A 25,768-nucleotide genomic window follows, 5' to 3' on the forward strand; every position below is an offset into this window, starting at 1 on the left:
TGTGCTGATGGCTCAGAGCCTGGAGCCTGCTTCCGATTCTGTGTCTCCCCCTCTCTCTGCCCTTCCCCTCCTCATGCTCTGTCTCTCAAAAATGAATAAACATTAAAAAAAAAAAACTTTTTTTTAATCTAAGACAAGACATTGCCTCTGTTTAACAGAAGGACAAAGTTCCTAGATGAAAATCAAATCATGATGTCTTAAGCCTTAAAAGGCATGGCTTACTCACCTTTCTTTGCACTTTGGGCTTTTCAGTTAGAGCTGGCTGATATCTTTTGATTTGTTTGTATTCTCAAGTTCATATCAATGTGGTTCCAAAGGGAGCAACCAACCCCCAGCACTGAGGGAGGTGTTTTTATTTGTGTGCACTTTGTGAAAATGTAACGATTAGCTCTATATGGGGTTGATGTAATGCACCAAAGGGGAACATGTTACAGGAATAAGCTTATTCAACTCATTTCTAATTCATATTGGCTTTTAAAATGTAATATTTTTACTCATTTTAAAGCTTTCAAAGCACTATTTTCTAAGGGCCAAGAGGACTGTTGGGAAGAAGATGCCTGGCTCCACTTGGATCAGATAATTGCTCCTCCCTCCCGTGACTGTGGCCAACCGACCTACCTGCCACTGACATCCCCCTGCCTGTGACTGGCTCAGAGTTGCTTAAAGTGCACTCACCAAATTCCTCACCAAATTCGAGGACTTCACGTCAGAGGGGAATTTTGCCTTAACAGTTACACGGTTCGTCCGTCTCAAACATTTGTCCCGACAGTAGCTCCTGCTTGCTTCACTTTTTTAAGCGTGAAAAGGACAAACCCAGCATGGCCTGCGCCCTGGCTGCCCAACGGGGTTTTGACAAAATTTGAGAAAGGCACTCGTTTTGTCGCGCTTTCTTTACCCCGTTCCTCCCAACGCCCCACGTGTGTGTGGGTGATCATCTCTGGTGCCCTGGGCTGCTCAGCTGCCGGCTCCCGCCTGGCAGGAGGTCTGTAACCACGGACCCGGCCTTGCCAGGCCATCAGCCATATTTGGCATCGTAACATATGTGCCAGGTTCACCGGGTTGTGCTCCCCGCCTTTAGGCTTGGTTTCCATGGATTCTTCGGGGGAGGGGGCAAGGGGGGCCTTGTCCGTTCCTTGTTTGGCATTCCCCACCCAGGCCCCTTCTGATCCATTCTTACGGCGCCAGCTAGGAACGCCTGGGCAAGTGATGTCACCGCTTGGCATTCCAGTTTCCTCCTTGTAAAATGGCATCAGAGGGGAAGCTACCACACAGAGGAGCCACTTGGCGCGTAGTAAGCCATTACTGAGTAGGGGCCATCTGTGGATTCCATGCTTACTGCCATCGGCGCCAGCAGAGTCCTGTAAGGCAGGTGTTTTGCCTTCCTTTGACAGGTGAGGAAACAGAAGCTTAAGGAAAGGATGGTTAATTTCCCTGAGGACACACAGCTGTTGCAGACCTGAGCCAGTAATTAAAGTTGGGACACTAACTTGTGCACTTTCTATGCTGTAAGCCCATGTGGTTTTTTTCTTGGGTAGGAATTTCATGGGCCCCGTCCCGAAGGATTCCCTTCTGGGAATAAGACTGTTTTTTCTGGTGAGGCTCAGGCTGACTCATGGTCAAATGGGGCCAATAAAGTATTTCCTGGGAATAAACTCTCTTTATGTTAACTCAGTTGGCCAACTTATTGGGAACCCCCGCTCACCTCTGAGCCCTCGGTTGATTAGGGAATTGGGGATAAAGTGCTTCTGAAATTTACCCGAATTCCGTAGTAGCTGAGTTAACATGGAGGTCTCTCTCACCAGCTCACAAGGATCACACCTCAAGTGCCTAGAAGGAATGGGGAGGGGGTGCCTGGGTAGCTCAGTTGGTTCAGTGTCTGACTCCGTCTCATGTCTTGATCTCAGGGTTGTCTGTTCAAGCCCTGCGTTGGAGTCCCCACTGGGCATGAAGCCTACTTAAAAAAAAAAAAAAAGTGGGAGGAGGAGATCTTAGATGAACACGAAATTGCTAGACTGGCAGCCAGACATGGGGACATGAGTGTCACCTTCAGTTTGACAGACACATGAGGAAGCTAGAAAATGAGAAGTCAAATTTCAAACTTTTGCGGGTGCCTAGCCCTTGCCCGGACCCTGCAGATACGCTGCTCGCAAAGAGCACTGTGTTGGTAGTCAAATAAAGCACACTCCAGAATGAAATGAGATGGCATGTGATTGGGAGGAAGGAGTCCAAGGAGGCTCCCTAACCTCATTGTCTGATTCTTCTTGCCAACCACTGCATGTTACAAACAGGACTGGGGCTTGACTCCACCGGCCAAGCTCCCGGGCCTGGGACAGCTGAGGTATGTCTGGAAGAAAGGGGGACTTTGCCAAGGCAAGCATCGCCCCTGCCAGGCAGACCAGCAAATGAACTTCTTCTTGCAGTCCCTCCATCCGAATCCTCGACCATCCAAGGCCCATTCGTTTAATAAATGCAAACTCAGGAGCCCCTAAGTGCCAGGCACGGTGCCAGGCATCGAGGATACAGAGGCAAATGTGCATAAACCAAGTATGCTTTTCATCACGTGTTCTAGAAAGTGTTCATTGATGTTTTCCTGATCCTGAGAGTAATGCGTGTCGGTTGCAAAAAAAAAATTAATTTAAATTGAATCACTTAATCTCCAGGGAGAAGCCCCGATAGCATTTTATGGTATTGGATATTCTTGTTAGCCAAGGAAAATTGGGACTGGGAAAAAGGCCAGTTATGTGAATCTTCTTAGAATAAGATCCAAAATTTCAGAGTAAAAAACTTTTTTCAGACTTGATTGGGTGTTTACTTGAAAAGTAAACTAGGGGTGCCTGGGTGGCTCAGTTGGTTAAGCGTCTGACTTCCACTCAGGTCACGATCTCACGGTTTGCGAGTTCAAGACCCGTGTGGGGCTCTGTGCTGACAGCTTGGAGCCTGGAGCCTGCTTTGGATTCTGTCCGTCTGTCTGTCTGTCTGTCTGTCTCTCTCTCTCTCTCTCTCTCTCTCTCTCTCTCTCTGCCTTCCCCCACTGGTGCTCTGTCTCTCTCTCAAAAATAAATAAAATATTTTAAAATATTTTGTTAAAAGAAGAAGAAAACTAAAAATTATGGAAATAAGTTTATATTATCCTACATTTAACAGCCCTTGTCGCACTGGAATTATAATGTCAAGGATATCTTAGACCCAGGGCAAAAGCTTATTTGCTTTATTAGCATCTTTAAAATAACATGTTAATTTTGGAGACGAAGAAATTGAGTGCTAGATAGGCAGGTTTTGGGTGTGAATATTCCTATTATATCATAAGGTAATATTCTTTGTTTCAGATTTTGCCTTTTTTTTTTTTTTTAGGACAATCACAAAAGGGTCATTTTACAAGGGTGTATTTTTTCCAAGCACTTCTCTTGAACTTTTTTATTTAAACCCATATCTTTGGAAGCATCTTAAAGTGTTGTCATCCAGGGATAATTATCAGTTAACCAACCTAAACTCAGCCAGATCGAGATTTATCAGTGGCTTTTGGTGGTTTGAGCAGTTTTCCAACATCACTTTCATTGATTTCATGAAAGCCTGCTTTTTTTTTTTGCAGCAAGGGCTTCGTTTCCCTCCGCAGTAAATTTGTACCATATTTGAATTGGGTCATCAGATGTCTACACTGTCTGGCAATCAGGGACAAAGGGAGACAGTTTGTTCACTGGTCCGTGTTCCCAGTCAGCTGAGAGCTGGTCATCATAAGTCTTGCGACAGTGACAAAGTTGTGTTTTCTTTTTTTTTTTTTTTTTTTTCAACGTTTATTGGGACAGAGAGAGACAGAGCATGAACGGGGGAGGGGCAGAGAGAGAGGGAGACACAGAATCGGAAACAGGCTCCAGGCTCCGAGCCATCAGCTCAGAGCCCGACGCGGGGCTCGAACTCACGGACCGCGAGATCGTGACCTGGCTGAAGTTGGACGCCTAACCGACTGCGCCACCCAGGCGCCCCCAAAGTTGTGTTTTCTAACCTAAAGTCAGGGTAAGCAACGATTGGGACATGGGGAAAAGCGGAGCTAAGGAGACACCTGGTCCACCTACCTCCTGGCGGTACAGTACCAAGAGCCGGGCAGAAGTGATGAGCAACCCCCAGTAGATCACTGTTTTGAAACTTCACTGGGTCTCTCTGTGTCTACAAGGTGCCTGCCCCTGCCAAGGGGGCGAACGGCTCCATAATAAGCCTGTTTTTCAGTTCTGCGCTGGGCATAACGTGAAGCCGGAACAAAGAGGACGCGATGCTGCTTTGGGGTAAATTGTTCCCCTGGCTGGGCGGGGCTACACAGATTTTATTCACTGCAGATAAGAAAGCTTTCTCTTGGTGAGTGTGGATTTAAACGTGACCAATTAGCATTGTAGGTTCCCCTTGCATTCCCTTTCCTCACCTGAGACCAAATGCCCCGTACTTTCCAGTGACTCCCAGTGCCGGGAGCCTCAGCTCTACAGAGTATTGTGTGAGGTCAGGTTCACCAGAAGCAGAACCCGAGCTGAGTGTTTCCGTGCAAGGGATTTATTAGGGAAATGCTCTGGAAAGAAGTGGAATGAATGGAGCAGAGGAAGGAACCAAACGGATGTGCTGTCAGCTGGAGGCTGCTTCAACCTAATCCCACTGGAACCCGAGTTGCACAGCAGAGCTGGTCTCACCTGGAGGCAGAGGGATGGCCTTTTGCACCCATGCCAATCACAGGCTGCAGAATCCTTGCGGGGAAGGGCGTCGTAAGCCCCCGGGCGAAGCGGCTCCCATTCCGCCGGGAGCTGATTGAACCCATGTAGTAAAGGGGTCCTCGGGCAAGCACCCACACCGTCCATACAAGGAGTCACGGTGTTTGCGTACTTCACAACTGTCGTAGGAGAGCAGGATATGGAAGTAAATGACCCCAGCAGGGCTGTATTGGTGCTGACAGGCAGCAGAAGGGTGATGCATGATATCCCTTCCTGTAGCACCACCAGGAGCTCATGAGTCATGAATCGTACACTGAGCGCTCTGAATCCCCGAGAGGTCTGTGGTGTTTGCTCTTTCTGCTTAGCCCCACCAAGATCCAACCAGAATTTTATAATCTCTAGTAGACTGAGTAGAGTGACAGAAAGAGTTAGACTAATGCGAGAAATGCTGGCTTCAATGTTATTTTCTAGCATTTTGGAATTAACAAAAAGAAATAAATTCAGCAGCTCTTGAATAATCAATCAAAAGCAATCTTAGGCCAAGGCCACAAAAACCAAGGGCTTCTCAAGTACCAGAGCAAGTTTTTGAAGCCACGGTCATTCCTGCACACTCACGCAAAAACTAAAAAGGTCTTTGGGGCAATAAGTCTTTATTTCAAGAACAGATAGACCTTTGACTTGAATTGAAAACCTCTCTCCTGGAGGCGTCTGGGTGGCTCAGTTGGTTAAGCATCCAGCTCTTGATCTCGACTCAGGTCATGATCTCATGGTTCGTGGGACTGAACACCACGTCAGGCTCTGTGCTGATATTGCAGAGCCTACTTGGGATTCTCTCTGTCTCTGCCCCTGCTACGCATACTCGTATGCTCTCCTGCCCACGTGTGTGTGCTCTCTCTTACTTTCTCTCACCCTCTTAAGTTGAAGGAAGGGAGGGAGGAAGGAAGGAAGGAAGGAAGACCTCTTTCCTTCTTTGAAAGGGATTTCTAGTGGGGTATTGAACTTCACAAAGGGAGTTTGGAACTAGGTTGAATAATCGTGTAATTTATATACATGCTGGGATGCTCTTGAGAGTAATTATACCCATGACAGGTATGAACAGGAACTGTGCCAGGGAAACTGAGAGTCAGCGTCACCTAGGCTTGGGCTCGCTGCCTCTGATGCTCACAGGCTGATTAGCTGGGATTTCAAGGAGCTTCTCCTTGGGCCAATGTGGACTCTGCTTCTGCAGGGAGGAATATGAGGAAGGGGATGGTGACAAAGCCACCACAGTGAATCATTAGGACCAATCTTTGGGATATGCAGGTCTCGAGACAGCATTTGAGAAGCTATTCTCTGGTTTCCTTATCGAAATTGCCAACACATACCCCCAGGCTCCAAGAGCAGCCCCTCACTCTGACGTGTAAATGTCAGTTTCTCTGCTGGGAGGTCTCTTCTTTCTAAGCTTTGAGCTCTTCAAGGACAGGACTGACATCTTTCAGACCTGTGCCCTTCACACTGATCATGGTAGGTGATATGCTGACTCAGCTAACCCAACAGATGCTCAGGGTCTGTTCTGAATCCTGTGCCATTTCCATACTCTGGGTGTGAACTTAGCACCCATGAGTATTTGGTGCCAAGATGCACGAAGTAAGCCTTGGAAGCAGGACTGAGAAAGAGTGTTCCTGATAGTGGGGACAAGAGGTGTAGAATAGTAAAGGGTGTTCGTAGAATAGTAATGTGTATGCTTATTCCCTCTAGAAAATCAGAGCTGTGGAATGGAGAAGGAGACAGGCTTTAGAGTGCACCAAGAAGGCACATGACCTCATTGAACTTTGGTGTCCTGGCCTCTAGACACACAGCAAGCGCTGGTTCTGTGCCTTTGCCTTCTCCAGAATCTGCAACATACCGTCTCCCCTTGGAAGTCTTGATTTGGCTTCAGTAACTTGGATCCTGTGGGTTCTGAAGAGCCTCCTGGCTTCCCTGTGTTGTAGACACAGGTGGAAAGACAGCAGCTCACCACGACCCCTCTCCTGGCTTTCTCGGGCCACCGTGTGTAGGGTCCAGCCCTGGTGGGCTACACAAGGAAACTTCTCCTTGCCCTTGTACCTGGGCAGGCTTGCAGGGGCCCTGCATAGCCCTCACACACCTCCTTGGTGTGTATTTTCCTTAGAGTCTGTCTTTCCAAAACTAGCAAGACCTTGAAAGGCAGGATTCGAGTGTGGGCTTAGGAGAAAGCGTCCAGAAAGTGTCCTGTTGTCTTTAAGCCAAACCTTTGGAGACATCCAGCTCACGCGCGGCTGGTTCAGTTTACCAGGAGAGCACCGGGGTTCAGAGCCGAAACATTAGTTAAGAATGTCCTGGGCACCTGCTTCCCTTCCCAGGGGGACCATAGGTAGGGTGGGCCACCAGAGGAGGGCTAGGGGACTGGGCCTGGTCCCAGGTTCCCCTCCCACCGGAGCCAGCAGTGACTGTTGTCTGGGAACTTCCCCAAAGAAGGACTGTGTTTGCTAAAGTCTCGATCTGCCTCTCGGAGGCCACTTACACATATCTGTCCACACAGCCAGCCCATCCGTTGGTGCTTTTTCTCTTTCAGGAGGAAATGGGCATTTCCTGTGAACTGCTGGAATCAGACTTCCTCAAATGCAGCGTGGGATTTCCTTTCATGAGGTCCAAGTCAAAGGTAAGGGGCAGATACAGGGCACTTCCTTCACAGAGGCCCCCAGCCCTTCCCATCAGCCACCTGCCCGGTCAGCTGCACCCCCACCCTCAGTCTTCCTCCACAACCCTGCCCTGGGCAGTGGCGCCCCAAGGGCCCAGGACACATGTTCCCCTTTGATCCACGTGACGTACCCTGAATGTGAGAGACGTACCATGGCCTTGGGACTTGGGCAAGCCCCGTCTGGTTGGCCTTCTTGAAAATCTTTCTCTGGGACATTCCATGCCACTGTGAGAGAGACAACATAGGAGAAACGTGGTCTGGGCTAGTGACCTACCGTTCTGTCACTCCCCTGGGTACTCAAAATTTTCTGAAGAGACCTCATAAAATTCTTAAAACATAAATACTGGTATTGCATTTTGTTTTTTTTAAGTGAAAGAAATTAGAGTCACTTTGGCATTTATAGGAACCCAAATTTTCTGAGCTTAAATAATGTGGTCATGGTCCAGTATATTCAAACATTCATGGAACATTCTGGTGTATGCCAGCCTTATAAGAATATGCAAAGATATGTAGAAGATGTGATTTTTGGAAGCAAAACTAGGATCTAGAAGATCAGGTCTGCCTTTTGAAATGAAAGCTATTTTTTTCCTGCTACGATTTGAAGGAAATTTCACATTCCTTTGCCGAACATCCCCCCCCACCCCAAAAAATGAAAATTTAATCCTCCCCTCCCCTCCCCCTTGTCATAGAATCAAATTGTTTTAATCTCCAAGGCATTTTGGTCCCAGTACCTGGTAGCTGTTTTGCAAACCATTTGTGAGAATATTCTAGTGAGAAAGAAGGTTTGCTTATTTCCTCGCAAATCACTCAGACCCTTCATTGAATATGTCTGCTCCAAACTACAGTGGCTCTTACATCTGTGATTTCTAACCCCTCTCCTTCTCTGTTGCTCATTCTGTCCACAATCATCCCAGGAGAAGGGATGATGTAGCTTCCCCTAGAAAACGAGTTACAGGGGCACCGGGTGGCTCAGTCAGTTGGGCATCCGACTTCGGCTCAGGTCATGATCTCGCGTGATCTCGCGTGATCTCGCGTGATCTCGGGCCCCGCGTCGGGCTCTGTGCTGACAGCTCAGAGCCTGGAGCCTGCTTCGGATTCTGTGTCTCCCTCTCTCTCTCTCCCCTCCTCTGTTCATGCTCTGTCTCTCTCTGTCTCGAAAATAAATGAACATTAAAAAAAAAAAAAAAAGAAAGAAAGAAAACGAGTTACAAATAGCTGGCCGGACCCTGGCCACATCCCTTTAGACTCCAGGTAGGGTGAGGAGAAGGAGGAACACCCTGAACCCTGGACATGATTGCCCTGTGGAAACATACATGGCACCTCCACACACAAATTTAATTGAAACCTTTTCAACAACAGAAAATAGACTTAATTGAAAAAACAGTAGCAGTTGCCATTTCATTGTAAAATCCAGCCTGTATCCCAAATCAAACCTAAGGTGTGTCTGGCTAATTTTAGTTTAAAGATTACGTTAAGAGGAAAATTTTATCACTTCCATGTATGGATCCAGGATCGCTTACCATAAAGAGAGGGTATGTAGTCATAAAAATGAATATAGTGAAAACAAAGCCACGTTGAATTCGGAAGCATTCAATTTTGTCAAAATTCATTAACTCTCAAAATAGTCATGGGAACCAACAGAAGTATGAACGTTGGAAAGTTGGATTTTTTCCCAGCTTGGTAATGCCGCTACCTTCCTCCCACATACAGAGGCTGAAACCATAGCGACCCTAAACCTGGAGACAGGAGGTCTAGGGGTGAGTCCCTGGAGAAGGCCCAAGAAATGACACAGCGGGGACAGGAACTGCCTCTCTCCGTGCCCACCTTGCCCTCCCCTGTGCCTGAGACCCTGTGGCTCATCAGGCTGCAGACCACCTGCAGAGCCTCGTGATAGCACCGTCAGCTTGCTTTGTAGGCCACGTGTTTCCGTCGGTCATGACCAGCCCGCCCAGTCTCCGGCCTTCCGTTCTCCCAGGCCCCCGTCTCTGGTTTTGGCTTCTGACCTCACCTGGGTCTTTAGTGTGTTTAATTCCGATCTCCTGCCAGTTCTGACCCTGTGCTGGGACAAGACCCTTGACTTTCCCTTCCTTTGTGTCCTCCAGCTCTGCTTCCCATCCCGTCTCCATGCCCCACCCTCCCTGGAAACTAACAACCCCTGCTGCAGCAGAAATTTCCGCCCAGAGAGGGATGTCCAGTATACATTGTATTTAATGGTCCAACGACCGTTGCTTTCAGGTAGCATTCAGGGCAGTTGAGTCCAGTGTTGCAAAGTTAGACCAGTGCCTAGCATTAGTCATAAAGGAACCCAAATATTTACATATTAAATAATCAGAGACTCTCAGAGCTTGGTGGAATTTAAGAATCATTTTTTCCAGGGGCACCTGGGTGGCTCAGTTGGTTACACATCCGACTTTGGCTCGGGTCATGATCTCGCGGTCCATGAGTTCGAGCCCTGCCTTGGGCTCTGTGCTGACAGCTCAGAGCCTGGGGCCTGCTTCAGATTCTGTGTCTCCCGCCGCCGCCCTGCCCCTCCCCTGCTTGCACTCTGTCTTTCCCTCCCTCCCTCCCTCTCAAAAATAAACATTAAAAAAAATCGCTTTGTCCAACCTCTTCTTTTTGTTGAAATGCAAAGAGGTTTAATGTCTTGGCTAAGATCACATAGTTTGTGGCAGAGCCTGGTTTTATAACCCTTACCCAGAGGCCCCTCCCACATTCCCACAAATGCCCAGTATGTACCTGGTGAAAACCATTTGTTCAGGGCGGTCTGCCTCCAGTCACAGGATGCTCACCCCTGGGAGTACCTGAGACGATTGTAGGTCCCGAGATTATTTTAGGCAGAACAGGGACACTGCACTCAAGGACATTGACTCTCAGTGAGACAGGCATTACCTGTTCAACACCCTTTCTCCCTAATCGTATGCAGGAGAAGGTCTCTGATAGTGCTGGCATGTGTTTCACACCTCCCTGTCACTTGCTAATCTCCCTCTCACCACAATAGAGGGGACCTTCCGGCTCAGGACCTTCAGCAGGCAACAGAATGCTTTGTTTTCATTTATTTTTATGACAGTCTTCTCTTAATGGTAAGGGACCCTGGTTCCCATCTGTGATCGGGAATAGAAATTTTCCTGTCTTTAGGGACCCCTAGGTGGCTCAGTCGGTTAAGCATCCGACTCTTGATTTCAGCTCAGGTCATTAGATCAACCCCTGCATTGGGCTCCTTGCTAACAACACGGAGCCTGCTTGGGTCTCTCTCTCTGTCTCTCTCTGTCCCCCCCCCCCCCTTCTCCCTTCCCCTCTCTCTCTCTCTCTCTCTCTCTCAAAATAAATAAAAAAAAGTCTTTAAACAAAAAGAGTAAGGCAGGGAAAGTACAAAGTAAATGACACAGGTGATACGATATGCAGATGTTGCAGACTTTAGGAAGATGGTGTGTGAGTGATATTTAGAAAGGTGCCTGGTTTAAAGGACAAGCCTATCACTTCCTAGGGAACCCCAGCTGCTGTAAAGGACAGCGTGCCTCTCACCAGAGCACCCTCCGGGCTTGGCTTTACTGCTAAAGCTGTATCTCTGGCCTGGCAATCAGAAAGATACACGTGAAAAATAAAGCTTGTCATGCAAGTGGGCTTCCAGAGGTCATAAACTGCAGAAGACTGTAGCGGTTAAGTTCATAATGCCTGCTAATGCCAGGTGTCACTTTCTTTTCCCCCTAGTATGAATTCAGCGTGATCTTTGACACCAGCCACGTGTCTGGGGAAGAGGAAGTTCTTAGCTTCATCGTTACCGCTCAGAGGTAAGGGGGATTTCATTTTTTTTTTTTTCAAAGATAACAGAGTTATGCACATGGGAGAGGACATGGCCAGGTCATGCTTTGATGAGGCTCAGGACGCTGAGGAGGAAGAAACAGTTCAGCAATGAAGCCCCAGGCCTCGGGGTGGAACCACATCTCTCAGGGGTGGCACTTGTCTAGCTCTGCTTATGCGGCTACCGGGCCAGACAGAGCTCGGCGTGTCTGGGGATCATCCAGTCGGAGCTGATGATTTTTACAGCCAAGGAGAGACAGACCGGGAGAGGTGAGGATTCTGAGCCAAGCTCACGTGGCGGATTCGTTCACAAACTTCCCCCGTGGATTGTCGGACAGAGTCAGCTGTTTCTCACGAGCACACCGTTGCATTCCCTGACGTGGGGAGAGGGCCCTGCAGTCGGAGGGCCTGGCCAAGCCCGTGGTCAGAGGCCCCGAGACCTACTCCGCAAGAGAGAGCTTGTCCTGGAAAACCTGTGGGCCGATAGTGAGGGCGGGGGGACGATGCAGGGCGGCTCCTGCCCTCCGCACGGTGCTCCCGCCCCTCTCTCTGCAATGTATCCTCGAGCCCCAAGGGCCTTAGGGGTTGTCAGCTGCCTCCACAAGCCAGGACCCACGCACACCTTGAAGCGCCATCGGGGTAGCAGTCGGCTGACAGCTGGGATGGACGGAGAGGTATTTAGGTGGGTGAATAGGGAAAAAAAAAAAAAAAAGCTTCGATTGAGCTGTAGGGTGGACACCCAAGCCTATACCTTTGTGATTTGAATTTTCTTTCTCTGGAAATGATTTTTTAAACTCACCGGAAATGTTGCCAAGTGTAATTCAAGGAACTCCCACATAGCCTTTGCCCGGCATCACCCGGCAGCCACACTTTGCTCCATTTGCTTTCTCATTCTGTGTGTGTGTGTGTGTGTGTGTGTGTGTGTGTGTGTGTGTGTGTTTCTTAATCTCTGGAAGTAAGTTGCAGAAGTCATGCCTCCCTCCCGTAAGTACCTCAGGGTGCACGTCCTTAAAGGAAGCCATTCTCTTAAATAACCACAGAGTTAGCAAATTCAGGAAATTTGACTGCTGATACAATGCTGTTATCTACAGTCTGTGTTCTAGTTGTCCCAGTCGTCCCAGTGACTCTTCAGTCACTTTTCACTGGTCCACAGTCCGGTCAAGGATCACGCATTGCGTTCAGTTATCATGTCTTATCTATAGTTGCTTTAACCTCCAAACAAACTTTCATGCCACGAGTCCTAAGTCCATCCTGGAGGTGGTCTGGAGATCTGAACCAAACGCCCTGAAGGCCAAGGTCAGGCAAGGACCACTGAAAAAGGTGAGAAAACAAAACGAAGAACCTGCATGATTAATAGAGGCCAGGAAGTCGGAAGGCCAGACACCGAGTGAGCGGTCAAGGACCGAAAGTCAACCAGGGAAAGATGCTCTGTGGAGTCACAAGGTTATTGGCACAGGGTTCCGACCTGAAAATCCGCAGGATCTGGGGTGCAGAGGGAGGCAGCGAGCTCAGCTTCATGAAACTAACCCAAGCCTTCCTATGAGGAGAATGCCCTCGGGAGCTGAGAATGACAATTCTAGAGAATGACATGTCCTGGACTCTTCAAATGAGCCCCGTTGGGACCAGCTCAGGGGCGACGTGCCGCACGGGATAACAGGCACCGGCTCAGCCACGTCTCCGGCCCCCAGATACAGCAAGAGTCATGCTTGGGACCATCTGCCCACCCCCCGTGCACGATCGCCAAGTGGCTGTCATGGGCAAAGGACTGAGCTGGGGCTGAGAGGGATCCTGGATGAGTGAGGGGGAGTCTTGCATCCCAAACCGTCTCAAGAAGGCTCCAGTCTAGAGTTGGAGGCAGACACGCAGCTTCCTACCGGGGAGGAGAGAGGAACTAGCGAGGGCAGGCACGCTTCGCCCCTTCAGTCTGCAAATGTCTGAGCACTTCCCCCAAGCCAGTGTGCTGCGTAAGACACTGGCACAGCCCCTCCTCTTGGGGAACCAGTGGGCTGGTAGCAGGGGGACAGATAATGAGCAAATGACTGCGTAACGTCAGCGAGAGACCAGGAGACAGCGGGATTCATCCAGCAAGCGGGACGCATTCGCCGGCAGTCCTAAAGCATCTTCTTTTTGTCCTGTACTCTCTTTAAGCCCACTCGGGATGGGGGGGGGGGGGTTGGTTCTTTGGCTGTCCTAGGAGGGGGTCCAGGACAGTCCTGTGTATTCTGAGGTCTCAGTCACTTCAAGCCTCACAGCAGATTCACAAACCTGTGATTAAGGTGTCCCTTGAAATAATCAAAATTTGATTTAAAGTGAAGGCTCTCGCCCCTTAGGGTGGGCAAGCGGCAGAAGGGAAACCTACCTGCCTCTCTCTCTCTCTCTCTTTCTCTCTCTGTCTCTGTCTCTGTCTCTCTCGGGAATGGTCTTGCTTTCCTCCAGGGATGCTGCTCCTGCCCCCTCTTTCCCTGGGAGAGTTCCTGAGCCCCCCAGGCTCGCAGCAGGGCTTCTGGGAGGTGTGTGTGAAGCAGGAAAAGTGCCCGTCCCTTAACAGGTGCTGGTGTCTGCACTCCCCCGGGCCGCAGGGGTGTTTGCAAGCTAACTCTTGCCTTTGCACAGCCAGCCCCCTGCTCCGGGTTCTCCAACCTCAGCCTGTCCACAGCTAGAGACCCGTTCAGCTGAGGCTACCCTCAGGGACGGGACCACAGGGGACCCCACACGGGCTCTCACACAGAGTCCTTACTCAGTAGCCTCAGCCCTGCTGGTCTCTGGATTCTTCATGCCCCTCTCTCTTCACTGGGCCAGGAGAGGGAAAGCCAGACGCCTTCCCCTACATTCTCTGGGGATGCACCCCACCCCCCACCCCACAGCACCCTGTGCTGATCAAGGTGCCCTGAAGCCTGAAAGGGCAGACACCCTGCCCTCACGAGCACTTCTCTCTAAAAGCTGTTTCTCCCGAAATCCTCCTTTCTCCGCTAGTACATCCTTGACGTTTCAGCTTGGATTTTTTGCCCCCGGCCGTAGGAAATCCTGGTCTGGTGCTTTCCTCTGAATCTTGGCATCTTTTATACCCCAGCCAAACCATGCATCGGAGCGAACACACTATCACCCGGGGGGTGGGGGCGGAGTGATGTTTGAATTTTCACAGACGCACCAGTTCCCCAGAGTCTCGGACTGAGATCCTTCCCAAGCCCTTAGTCTTTCCATTCTCTGCAGTCCATGACGGGCCCCTCACTAATGGCTTTGCCCTCCGGTATCCCATCTCCATCTCTAGCCACTGGTTTGGGAAGCTCAGGTTGGTCCCCAATAAGCACAGACCAGCAGGCACATCCGGTGAGATGCAGACACAGAGAAGCCCTGATTGTATCTCCCACTGCCCTTCGCTTTTGTTTTCCTTTGAGGCCTTCCTCAGTCTCCGTGTTATTTAAAGCTCACAACGTTCAGATTCACTTTCCCTTGGGAACGACTGGATGCCGGAAGCTTACATTTTCAGAGCCCCTCCGTCCACAACCACGGTCGCCTCTTTTGGCTTCAGTGCCGCTTTCTGTATTTTCTTTCTTTTCTTTCTTTCTTTTTTTTTTTTTTAAAGCATTATCACTGACATTTCGGAGAATGTTCTCTCTCCTAAAACCAAGAGCGCCGCATGTCACAGTGTTTATTTGGCTCTCTTTCCCTCGCGTTTTCGTGTCGGACATCCGCTCCAGAGGCAATGACTCTCTGGCCTTCGGTTCAGCACTAGTCGGACGTGGTGAACAAACACTAAGCGCATGTAAAAAGTAGACGTCGATACCAACAGCCGTGATTGTTCACAGCCAGCCCAGCAAGCCCGGAAATGCTGCAGAACCTTCTAGCCTGGCAAGGGGGGACCGCGCCACGGGCTACTAGCGTTTCGACGCCGATGACCATTGGCGGGGCTTGCGAGCTTCGGGCTTGTGTGAGACTTGGTTATTTCCCATGAGTACTGTTTGAAGATCACACGGTTCCCGGCCACCTAAAACGTGACTGCAACCTAACAGAACTGCATACAAAGCATAGAGAAGATGGACTCTGTTCCCATCGCTAGAACCCAGAATGGCTTCCCCGGGGGATGGCATTTACCAGAAGAGTGTGTTTTCAGGCTGAGGACGCAGAGGCACGGCGTCGAGAGCTCACACAGGAGAGCCTAAGACCCATGCGGGTGGTGGGCATTGCAGGGAATAGGGGGGTTCGTGAGCCGTCTCTGGGGAAGGCTGGGGAAGACGACTGACGGAGGAGATCCGGCTGGGCCACGGAAGGCCCACGTAGCTCAGGAAGTCCGCCCTCCATCCCAAAGGCAGAAAGTGTTTGAAGCGGGCAGTGACGCGTGCCACAGTTTGCCCACAGAGCACGAGATCGTTGAATTTAATAAAAGGAGGCAAATGGCCGATCAAACCTGGAAATTCTCATTCTCCTGCTGAGTCTTGGATCCACAGAAAACCCTGTGGTCGGGCAGACCCATCAGGGTGCACTCTCCGTCCCTCTCCACCTGGGACAGTCGATATTCCCGGGCAGGAAATAAATGACATTGGAAGCGACTTCCCTGGTTAAAAAGAGGAAACTCCACCTGCCTTCCAACCCCACCCAGAGCTAATCAGTGGTCAGAGAAGGAGAGCCCCGGCACCCCCCGGTGAAAACTCTGTTAGAATCACATGTCCGTAGACTCCAGCTGTGCCCATTGGAATCACCCCAGGGGGCTTTCAAAGCTACCAAGGGACCAGAAATTCGGGTCTATTGGTCTGCATGAGATCTGAGCTTCGGCAGCTTGAAATAGTCTCATCAGGTGATTCTAAGAAGCAGCCAAGGCTGAGAACCACTATCCGGGGTCCCTGCCTCTAGACTGGGCACATTTCCACTCAGCAAACACCTATTAAGCGGGTACTACATCTCAATGCAGTGCTGGGCACATAAGAAATCATGCTAATAACTTACTAAAATCAAGAACACCCCCTTTTGTGCATTAATACCGCTACATCGCATCAGGGGACACGTAGTAGTGGCAGCTTACGTAATTGAAATAGAATCTTCTAGCCTTTGAATCACAAACGTTAAGGAAGCTGTATTATATGTTAAACATGCAGCGGAATATCAGCCGGCACTCGTTTCTTGCCAGATGGTGGGAAAGCTGGTCTCACTGCCCCAGAGGGCGGCCTCCGCTCTTGACTCCCTGCTACGACTGAAAGATCCCTAAAGCCCCTTATCTTGAAAGCCACAGTTAAAATATCAATCGTTCAGTCCTCCCCGTCGCCACCCTTTGAAGATCTCCTGCCTACTTGTGGATTTAGGAGGACATAAAGTTGAGGCTAAACAGTCCTCCAGAGCTCTCTCAGCAGCCTGGCTCTGCAGACCCTGGGAAAGCATCCCAAGTCACGAGCTTGCAGAGTGACCGGAAGCCTTTTGATGTCTGGCCTCTGTATCTCAACTTTTCAACTTCAGTCGGTCTGGAGCAGTCACTCGATGACAGATGAGACCCATTGGGCCCGAGCGGCCAGCAGCCACAGGTGGCTGCACAATTGGTAGGGCAAGGGGTGGGGCTTCCTTCAGGAACCCATTACTCAGACCTGGCAGGATGCCGGGTGTGGGGAGGGGGCAGGCCGGGGCGTGACTGTCCCATCCATTCTGCAGCCTGGTGGGCCTCTAGCAGTGATTCTAAGGCTTTTATTGCCCCCCCCCCCCCCCCGAAGGAGAGACCAGGTGGACACCTGACAATCCGGCTTCATCAGACTGGCTGCCCTCTGAGTGATGGATGTCACCCCATATGCGGAAGACGGATGAAGAGCCGGGGGTCAGAGTCACAGAGCACCATTGTTTCAGAACAATAGGAGAAAGAGGGAGTGGGGATGTGGGCTGCTATTTAAGTATTGTTGCCTTTAGCACTTGCTGGTGGGAGAGGAAGGCAGTGGGGGCGGAAGGAGGGCAGGGAGCAGGCAGGAACTCTGCCTGCCTCAGGGAATGGGGGTGGTGGGGAGCGATCCAGTGAGCCGTGCCCAAACCTCAGCAGGGCTCCGGGCTACTGCATTCCACCCCTGGAAGATGAGCTTGGCTTCCAGCCGGGGTCCCACACTCAGGCCATGTGGTGGAACCCATCATCTGGGAAATGTAACAAAATAGTAAAAGCAAGTCCCGTCTTCTCTCTCCCTCTGCTCCTCTCCTTCCTCCCTCTCCACAACCTCCCAAATCTCCTTATCAGATTTGGAGGAGGAATCGCGATGGAAAAGCCCTCGTTTGGGAGTCAGACTGACCTGGTTTGCTCTGGGTCCCTTTGGGCAAGCTCCCTAATCTGTCTGAGCTGCTCCTTACCTGTCAGAGGTGGGTAATCCCTTCCGGGGTTCCTCTTAGGACCCAGTGAGATCATGCTGTGCAATATGCCTGGCACAAAGCGGCCACCCAACAGCATCAGCCTCCTTGCCCTCCCCTTTCCAGAAAGACCTCACAACATTCCCCTGTCTCACTCCAAAGGGGACACCTGTATGTGGACATGCCACAGCCAGAAGTCTCCAGAGGGAGCCCCCGTGATCTTTCTCATGACAGGATTGGCCAGGGCCTCTCTCCCGGGCTCGGCTGCTCGGCTCCATGGCTGGTGGGTGAGGCCCCCAGCTGGGCAGCAGCTGCTCAAGTCCAGCAGACCCTTTCCCAGCGGCAGTGCCCGCACCTTGCCGGCCCGCCGCTCGCGGAACAAGCACTTACAGAAGTCGCATGCGCTGGCGGTGTCCCGCCATAAGCGTTCAGCACTCCCCTTGCCCCTGCACCCACCGGCCAGCTTTCAGCTCCCCGCACCTGCCCCTCTGCCGAGGCTTTCTCTGGCCAGAGCCTGCTCACTTGGGTGTGTGGGGCAGGTGCCAGGAAATGCATGCTCCCTGTCCCCCGAGTGGCGGGTCTCAGGAGTCCGTGGACAAAGACCCACCTCCCTGGGAAGACGAGCTGTGTGTTCCACGCTGCCTCCCAGATGCCCGTAGCCAGACCAACCCCAGTGTAGAGCCGACCGCCTGCCCTGTGCGCCTTCTTCGTCTTCCTTCCCTTCCCTGTCTCCCTCCTCCACTCCCAACTGGTGTCTCCGGGGGTCACCTCCCCGACACACTACCTGTACTCACATCTTGGGAAGGGGATCGCAACCGGGACAACACAGTGCCCACCGTGACTCTGTACACGGACCGGAAACAGAACTGAGGACACGTAAGGTGCACAGTCAGCCCTCGGAGGGTGACGGACTGAGGTCTAACTCGGAACAAACAAGCCTGCTGCCGGGTAGCTAGCACTGACCGGCACTCACCCCTCTCCCTCCCGCGCAGTGGCAACGTGGAGCGCTCCGAGTCCCTGCATGACAACACCCTCACGCTGACGGTGCCGCTGATGCACGAGGTGGACACGTCCATCACTGGGTGAGTAGCCAGGCCGGCCAAAACACAGGGGGACCCCGCGGTGGCACACCGGCCCTTGCTTGTATTTGCATGAGTAGCCGCGAGTCCGGGGCCCTGCCGGTCCCACTTCTTCCCAGCTTTGAAATGCAGGGCAAAAGCTAGAGCTACTGGCCCGTGCCCTCCTCCCTCCTTGTTTTCTCCTCTTTCCCAGCTACCCACCCACCTGCTGGGTAACACAAGAAGTTGGACGGCAAGGTGAAGCCCCATAATTTCTTTGAGCGTTCTGTACACCTTAATGTGCGTGTTTTCCCGGCACCCACCCCTCCAGAGGGTCATGATGTCTGGGATTCAAATCTCAGCCGAACGCTGCTGGGCCGGAGGTTACAGCCAGATGTGTCCCAACGACCCTGGCTGGCTTGCAGAAAGGTCCACCTTTCCGATCAGCTTCACAGTCAGCGCTGGCTTTGCATGTTTCTGTTAACCCCTTCTGCAGAGCCTGCGGTGGCCCTGCCCGACGTCTGTGGTGGTCCGGAATGGGCAGGGAACAAATCCAACGGGCACGGCGTCTGCCCAGGGGGGAGTCCACAGCCACTCAGCGTTGCTGGCGTTGGAAGGCAGGGCTGCAGGCCGCAGGCTGCAGGGGCGCAAAGCAACCCGGGTGGTTTCCAGCCAAAGCCCAGGCCTGGAAAAATGAGAACTCAGTTCCTGTTTCTGGCTTCAGAAAACAGAGCACATACCTCTTTGATAGTGGAAAAAGGATTTGCACAATTAAGTGTAGATCCAATGAGGACCCACTGAACCCCTGCCCCGATGCAAGCTGAACTTTCTAGAGGTTCAGAGTTTCTCATTTTTCACTTCTCAAGTGCTTCTGGGTCCCGGCCTTGGCTAGAAGCTGAAGCGTTAACGCATTGCAGAAGGGCCATTCTGCAAGAGTTCACATGCCGCTGGGTGCCTGCAACGAGCCTCTGGGCGTGCTTGCACTCTGGGCGTTTTCGTCAAGTCTTTGAGACAGGAGGCATCAGAGGAATATATTTGCAAGTTAGCATAGATATGCCTCTGTTCTATTTTTAACCACGTGCGGTTTATTTACTTGCCTCATCAGAGGCACGGTGAGAATATGGCCTGAACCAAGCCCTGCCCTTGGGGAGGAAGAGAAAACACTGGATCCTGTTGTCAGGCCCTAGGAGGCCTCATTGTAGAGGCGTTAACAGCCCCCACTGAAGCCATCAGTTACACACACACACACACACACACACACACACACACACACACACACGAGTCAACCTCTGACCTTTCCAGGAACGTAAAACAAGGCTAGTTTAAAGGAATCAGTTCTTGCCATTTGGTAACTCCAGAAGCTCACTACATTTCTAAAATAATACATGTACATTGGAAGTAGATGAATTGCTGTCCGTTCAGGTTTGGTACCAGAAATCTTACGTTACCGTGTCTGGGCAAGCGAGTGGCTTCTAGAAGGTCATCTAGAATCCGTGATTTGTCTCGGAATTCAAGTGAGTCCGAGCTTGGTTTCGTCTCAGTTTTGTTCACATGGGCAATGTGGAAGGCATCGCTACAAACTGAGCTCGAATTCTTAACCACATCTTAAATAGCCACTGTTTGAAGTCTGAAGAAAAATGCTATCATTGAACAGACTCGGCTTTTAATACCTAATTTCTCGTGGTTTTGGTAGTCTGACATTTAAGTGGTTTTAATGAATCTGTCGGAGTGGGGTGTAGGACGCCAGATACATAATTCATTTATATTTATTTCTTAAAAGCTTGTCGTGTTATTCCTCAATCCCCAAAATGTTTTTCAAATGATAAAACAGAACATGTATAATTTTGTGATCCAGTTTAAAAAAAAAACAACAACAACAAACAGCTGAACTCAAAGCTACTATGGTCGTCGTCTTCCTTCTAGAAACGTAATCTCAGTACATATTTGTATGTGTAGTTTATTGATTTAATACAAAACAAGACATTCCTGGAAGCTTCTGTTTGGGAAAACATAAATCTGGCTGTGTCCTTTTATAGGAAAAAGAAGTAACAATTCCAGAAGGGAAGGGTTTGGTGAAGACACTGGAGGGAGCAAGGTTCTAGATTAAATAGAGACAGAGGTTTGGGTTCTCAGGACAACTGTGACCATGGATTGCTTGACCGAGGTTTAGGGTGACGGATTAAATGCTTTCCTCTTTCAGAATCATGTCTCCAACCTCCTTTGTGTACGGCGAGTCTGTGGATGCATCCAACTTCATTCAGCTGGATGACACGGAGTGTCACTTTCAGCCCCTCAACATCACCCTTCAGGTACCCACCCCTGGAGACGGTCTCTGCCACTGAGGGCCCACGGAAGGGCCCATGAGATGGATCTTCTACTGAAAAACAGCTAAAGAACTAGGCTCTTTCCAGGAGAAATTGTCCCAGCCTGTTTGGCTAGAGTGTAGTGTGTGTGTGGCCGGGGAGGGGGGGGTTTCCCATAACCACGCAGAATTAATCCCTTCCCTGTCTGCTGTATAGACCCCTCTGCTTTTCAACACTTGGAAGGAGAACTGTGTGATAAACCCCAGCTTTCCCCAAGAAGGCCTCTGGCCAGCATCCCAACCCAACTGGCCCCAAAGGATCCCTTTGAGTTCTCCATCATTATTCAGCTTATGGGGAGGGCAGCCTCATGCATTTGCTTTGTCCCCTTTTTCCTGGGGTTCTTCATGCTGACTCGGCCTGAAGGGACAGGGACAGCCATTCACAAGTGCGATCTTCCAATAGCAAAGTGGTGTGAGAATGCGTAAGCTCCCCACGGGAAGCAGCGTGCTGCTCCCTCACGGAGCCGTGGCTGGCTCTCCCCGGTCATAGAAGCACCATTTTCAGCAGGTCCACCCGGTGTGGACCCTGGACATCATAAGGATCACCATTCCTTCTCTAGACCAGGGTGGGCAAACATCTTCTGCCAGGGGCCAGCAGGTAAGGATTTTAGGCTTTGTGGGCCACACAGTGTCTGTCTAGATAGATAGATAGATAGATAGATAGATAGATAGATAGATAGATAGATAGATATATCTCCCAACTATTTGAAAGTGTAAAACCATTCTTAGCTTGCAGCCCATGCCAAAAACAGGTGGCAGGCCAGATTTGGCCTACAGGCCAGTTTGCCGACCCCTCATTGTGAAGTGTAAATTCTCAGGCCAGCACTGTTCAACATGAACATCTTTGTGTGTTAAGCTAGAGGGACCTCGGCCTCATCCAGTCCATTCTCCTCAGTTGGCGAACACTGGTCAGGCTCTGACGGGACAACCCTGTGTGGCCAAGCCCCCTGCCAGGAGCTGTGGATGAAGTGAAGGGAGATGAACCTGGCTGACCCATGGTGCGCTGGAACCTACACCCCACATCTCTCCATTCCAGCTCCTAGAGCTGCCCGCGGCCTCTACCCGTTCGTCCCCATGGAGAAGATGGTTTTCCGGCCTGGCATCGACTGCCATGACCAATAATTACTATTTTCTTTCCCCGTGGCCACTCCTAGGTGGACTGAAGGGATGAGAAATAATCATGGGGTGTGGGTCCAGAGAACGAGGCGGTGAAACATTTGTGGGATCTCCCAAACAATGGTCTTCCTCTCTCTAAAGTGTTGTCCCAGGCAAGAGACCTCTAAAACTGCGATGAGGGACGCGGGTTCCCAGCTCAGAGAGGAGGTGCTTCCTGACCAGCTAAGCCCCTACCTGTCACACCCTGTGCTTAGTTTCCAGGGAAAAGGGGAAGATGGGGCTAGACCTGCTTTCGAAGCCTCACAGTGATTGCTGTGAGTAGGACCTCTGTGTCTCTGAATTGCTTCTCAGAATTAGTTTATTTTTCTCCATTGCTTTTTGTAATCGGATAGAAAACAGATAAAGACCAGATGGAGTGATTTCGTTCACTTAAATCACTTTAATTACTTACCCACTCTTAGCGGTAAGTTTTGGAGGTGTCTTACAACAAAAGATAGTCCAGAAAATGATTCAGAAGGGTTCACGTGACACACACCATTAATGGAGAGGGTATAGGTGTTAAGAGAGAAGACAAGAGTCGGAGTTATACTGAAGATCCAAAAATGTTCTTATCACCCTCCAAAATGAAAGAAGGAAAGAAAGATCAATGCATCTGAGGGCATGCGGTTAAGTCGTGTTTCTCTGAAGGCATTTTTGCAGGGAGCTTAAAGTCTGGTATTCAAGCAAAAAGCTTTCTTCACATCTGACCCGACATAGGATACAGGCTGGAGAAGGGGGCCAGGAACGAGTGGCCGGGCGATGCCCCTTAGATAAATCTCTTGATTAGCAGTTGCCTGAGGAAGTACACGGCATTCCGTTCAGGATTAGGGGAGCTGACTGAGTCCGAAACATGGATAGCGTGTGTCGTCGATTAGAAGGCGATCCTCTTGTGTCAGCAAAGCTGACAGTTTCCTTGAGGGTGCTCTGGTGACTCATCTTTCTGATCTAATCGTCACTATTATGACTGAAACGTAGGAAGGCCACCGACCAGGCTGATGGTCCTAATGACCAAGGAACGGAGCTAGTGGGGGAGGGTAAGATCAGGAATGTGGATAAATCTGTTCCGTATTTCCTTATTCTGGAAGCATCATTCCTGAGGAAGGGCATAAGACTTTCCGTATAGCGTGGTCTTTCTGTCTTTTCCAAAGCTATTATTCAACAAGCTACTAATAGTTTAAAGACTTCACTGCAGATGCAGACAGGTGAAAGGCAGAAATACTAGCCTTGGGCCTGCCTTCTGCCTTCCATCAAACTTTTCTTAACAGGAACACAATCATCTGTTGAGCCCTGATAGGCTGTCTTTTTTTCATCGAGCGTTCATCATTTTTCTCGCCTGAAAAATAATGGTGGAAAAGAACACATCTGCCGCACGAGAACATTGGCGGAGAATCCAAGCTTAAGGCGTTCGTTAAAAAACAACCGTGGTGGGGCGCCTGGGTGGCGCAGTCGGTTAAGCCTCCGACTTCAGCCAGGTCACGATCACGCACTCCGTGAGTTCGAGCCCCGCGTCAGGCTCTGGGCTGATGGCTCAGAGCCTGGAGCCTGTTTCCGATTCTGTGTCTCCCTCTCTCTCTGCCCCTCCCCCGTTCATGCTCTGTCTCTCTCTGTCCCAAAAATAAATAAACGTTGAAAAAAAAAAAATTTTTTTTTAAATAAATAAAAAAAATAACCGTGGTAACACGGGGCCCTCTCACCCGTCCTGCGGTAGTGAGTGAACTAGCACAGAGCAAAACCACTTTCTTCTTTCTCGGGGGGGGCGCGCCCCCGTGCCTCATGCTTTTCGTCGGGATTCCATCAGACAAGTCAATAATTGTCTTTTCAATTCTGCGCGCTCATGTTTCACTTCCAATTCGTTCCTTCAGTTGTGGTTAGATACTCCTTCCTTTTCTTGCGTCTTGGGGCGGTTGTCTTCGGTGGATTTTGTTCTTTTGGAATCAAGAGCTGGCAAGGACTGCTCCTCCCCTCCGTCATGTCCCTGCGCTTTGAAGCAGAACCGACTACTGCAGAAACAATGCGCACGCAGTTTTCTAGGGACGAGCTGGCTGGAGCTCGATCCTGAGACGTCCTGTCGGTGTCTGCAGACCTGACCAGGTTTCCCTTCCCCTCCCGGCTCTGCCCTTCTGACCCCAACTTCAGAGACGCCTTGAATCCCCGAGTTCTGTCTCTAGTCCCCAGGCCCCAGAGCAGCCTTTAGCTGCTTCTGTCTCTTGATTCTACCCATGTTTTGGGGTTTTTTTAAAGCAATAACACCTTTACCAAGATACCGTTTTTCTCCCGTGAAGTTCACCCGTTTAAAGTGTGCAGTTTATGGATTTTTGGCTCGTTTACAGAATCGTGCAACCATCGCTGTCACCTAATTTTAGATCGTTTTCGTCCCCCCCCCCCCCGAAAAGGAGCTCCACGGTCTTGAGCAGTCACTCCCCGTGTTGGCATTTCTGTTGCCGCTGTAAGAAATGACCAAAACTCGGTGGCTGAGAACAACATAAATGTATTACCGTACAGTTCTAGAGGGTCAGAAGTTCAAAATGGGTCTCATCGGGCAAAAATCAAGGTGCCAGCAGGGCTCGGTTCCTTTCTGAAGCCACTAGGGGAACATCTGTCTTACTTTTTCCGGCTTCTACGGGCTGCTGCATTCTTTGACTCGTGGTCCCCTTCATCTTCAAAGCCGGCAATGGCCAGCTGCGTCTTTCTCAAAGTTCACCTCCCTGATTCTGACCGTCTCCCTCTTCCCTGTCTAAGGACCCTTGTGGTTACATTACACCCACCTGGATAGTCCAACGTACTCTCTTCATTTTAAGGGACACTGATTAGCAACCTTAGGTCCCCCTTGCCATATAGCGTGTTCACGATTTGGTTCCTTGGATTTGGGGACAGGGACGTCTCGGGAGGCCACTCTTCTGCCTGCCGCATTTCTCGTATCCCGGCCCCAGGCAACCACTAATCTACCTTCTGTCTCTACACCTCTATCCATCTTTTTTATTCTCCTTCATACTCCATTTTTGCCTTGACTTCCATTCTCGACCTTTCCTCCATCCCCTTTCCCTTATCTGTCTCTTTGCGGCCACTGTCTTTCCTCTCATTTCTTAGGACATGATGCGATTCTGGAGACAGAAAACAGAGAGGACTATGGGGGGGGGCGGGGAGGATAAAGTTTTGCAAGACCAAATGCTGGGGCAGAAAAGAGGTACACAGATGTCCTCAAACAGGATTAGCAAGAGATTAGCTGTAAATTATGGAGAAACCTGATCAGCCGGGTGCTGTAGTAAGAACAGCCCTTTCTGTAAGTTACATCATTTGGTTTGGGGAAAATTCACTTCGTCTTCTCTGTTACCTCAAACTGTAAAAGCAGGACTTGGACCAGATCAGTGCTTCTGAAACTACAGTTCCTGGGCCAGTAGCGTCAGTATCTTCGGGGAACTTACTAGAAGTCCGTAAACCCCCTCACCAACAACACCCCCCAAACTCCCAAATTACCTTATTCCCTTTCAGCATGTCTTTGTCTTCTTCCTGCTAAAAATTTTATTTCCTTTTATATACCTAGGAATTACTCATCGGCTATTACATTTGGTGGGAATATAAACATAGTCTAGTCCCGTGGTTCTTAAACTTTAACGTACATCAGAATAATCAGATGGGCTTGTTAAAACATACTGGGGGAGAGTCGTGCCCAGAGTTTCTGCAGTAGATCTGCTGGGGGGGGGGG

General features: G+C 50.3%; 1 protein-coding gene across 5 annotated transcripts in view; it reads left to right on the forward strand.

The window, feature by feature from the left end:
- ITGA9 (integrin subunit alpha 9) overlaps positions 1 to 25,768 on the forward strand; it is a 343,812-nt gene that overhangs the window by 237,665 nt on the left and 80,379 nt on the right. For all 5 annotated transcript variants that reach the window (XM_040479772.1, XM_040479774.1, XM_040479773.1 and 2 more), the window contains exons 18-21: positions 7,261 to 7,347; positions 11,095 to 11,174; positions 18,483 to 18,572; positions 20,749 to 20,857. In XM_040479772.1, the coding sequence (XP_040335706.1) occupies positions 7,261 to 7,347; positions 11,095 to 11,174; positions 18,483 to 18,572; positions 20,749 to 20,857 (366 nt within the window). The remainder of the gene's footprint in view (positions 1 to 7,260; positions 7,348 to 11,094; positions 11,175 to 18,482; positions 18,573 to 20,748; positions 20,858 to 25,768) is intronic.

The sequence above is a fragment of the Herpailurus yagouaroundi genome, unplaced genomic scaffold, assembly GCF_014898765.1.
Source record: "Herpailurus yagouaroundi ecotype Mexico unplaced genomic scaffold, PumYag 159, whole genome shotgun sequence".
Lineage (NCBI taxonomy): Eukaryota > Metazoa > Chordata > Mammalia > Carnivora > Felidae > Herpailurus > Herpailurus yagouaroundi.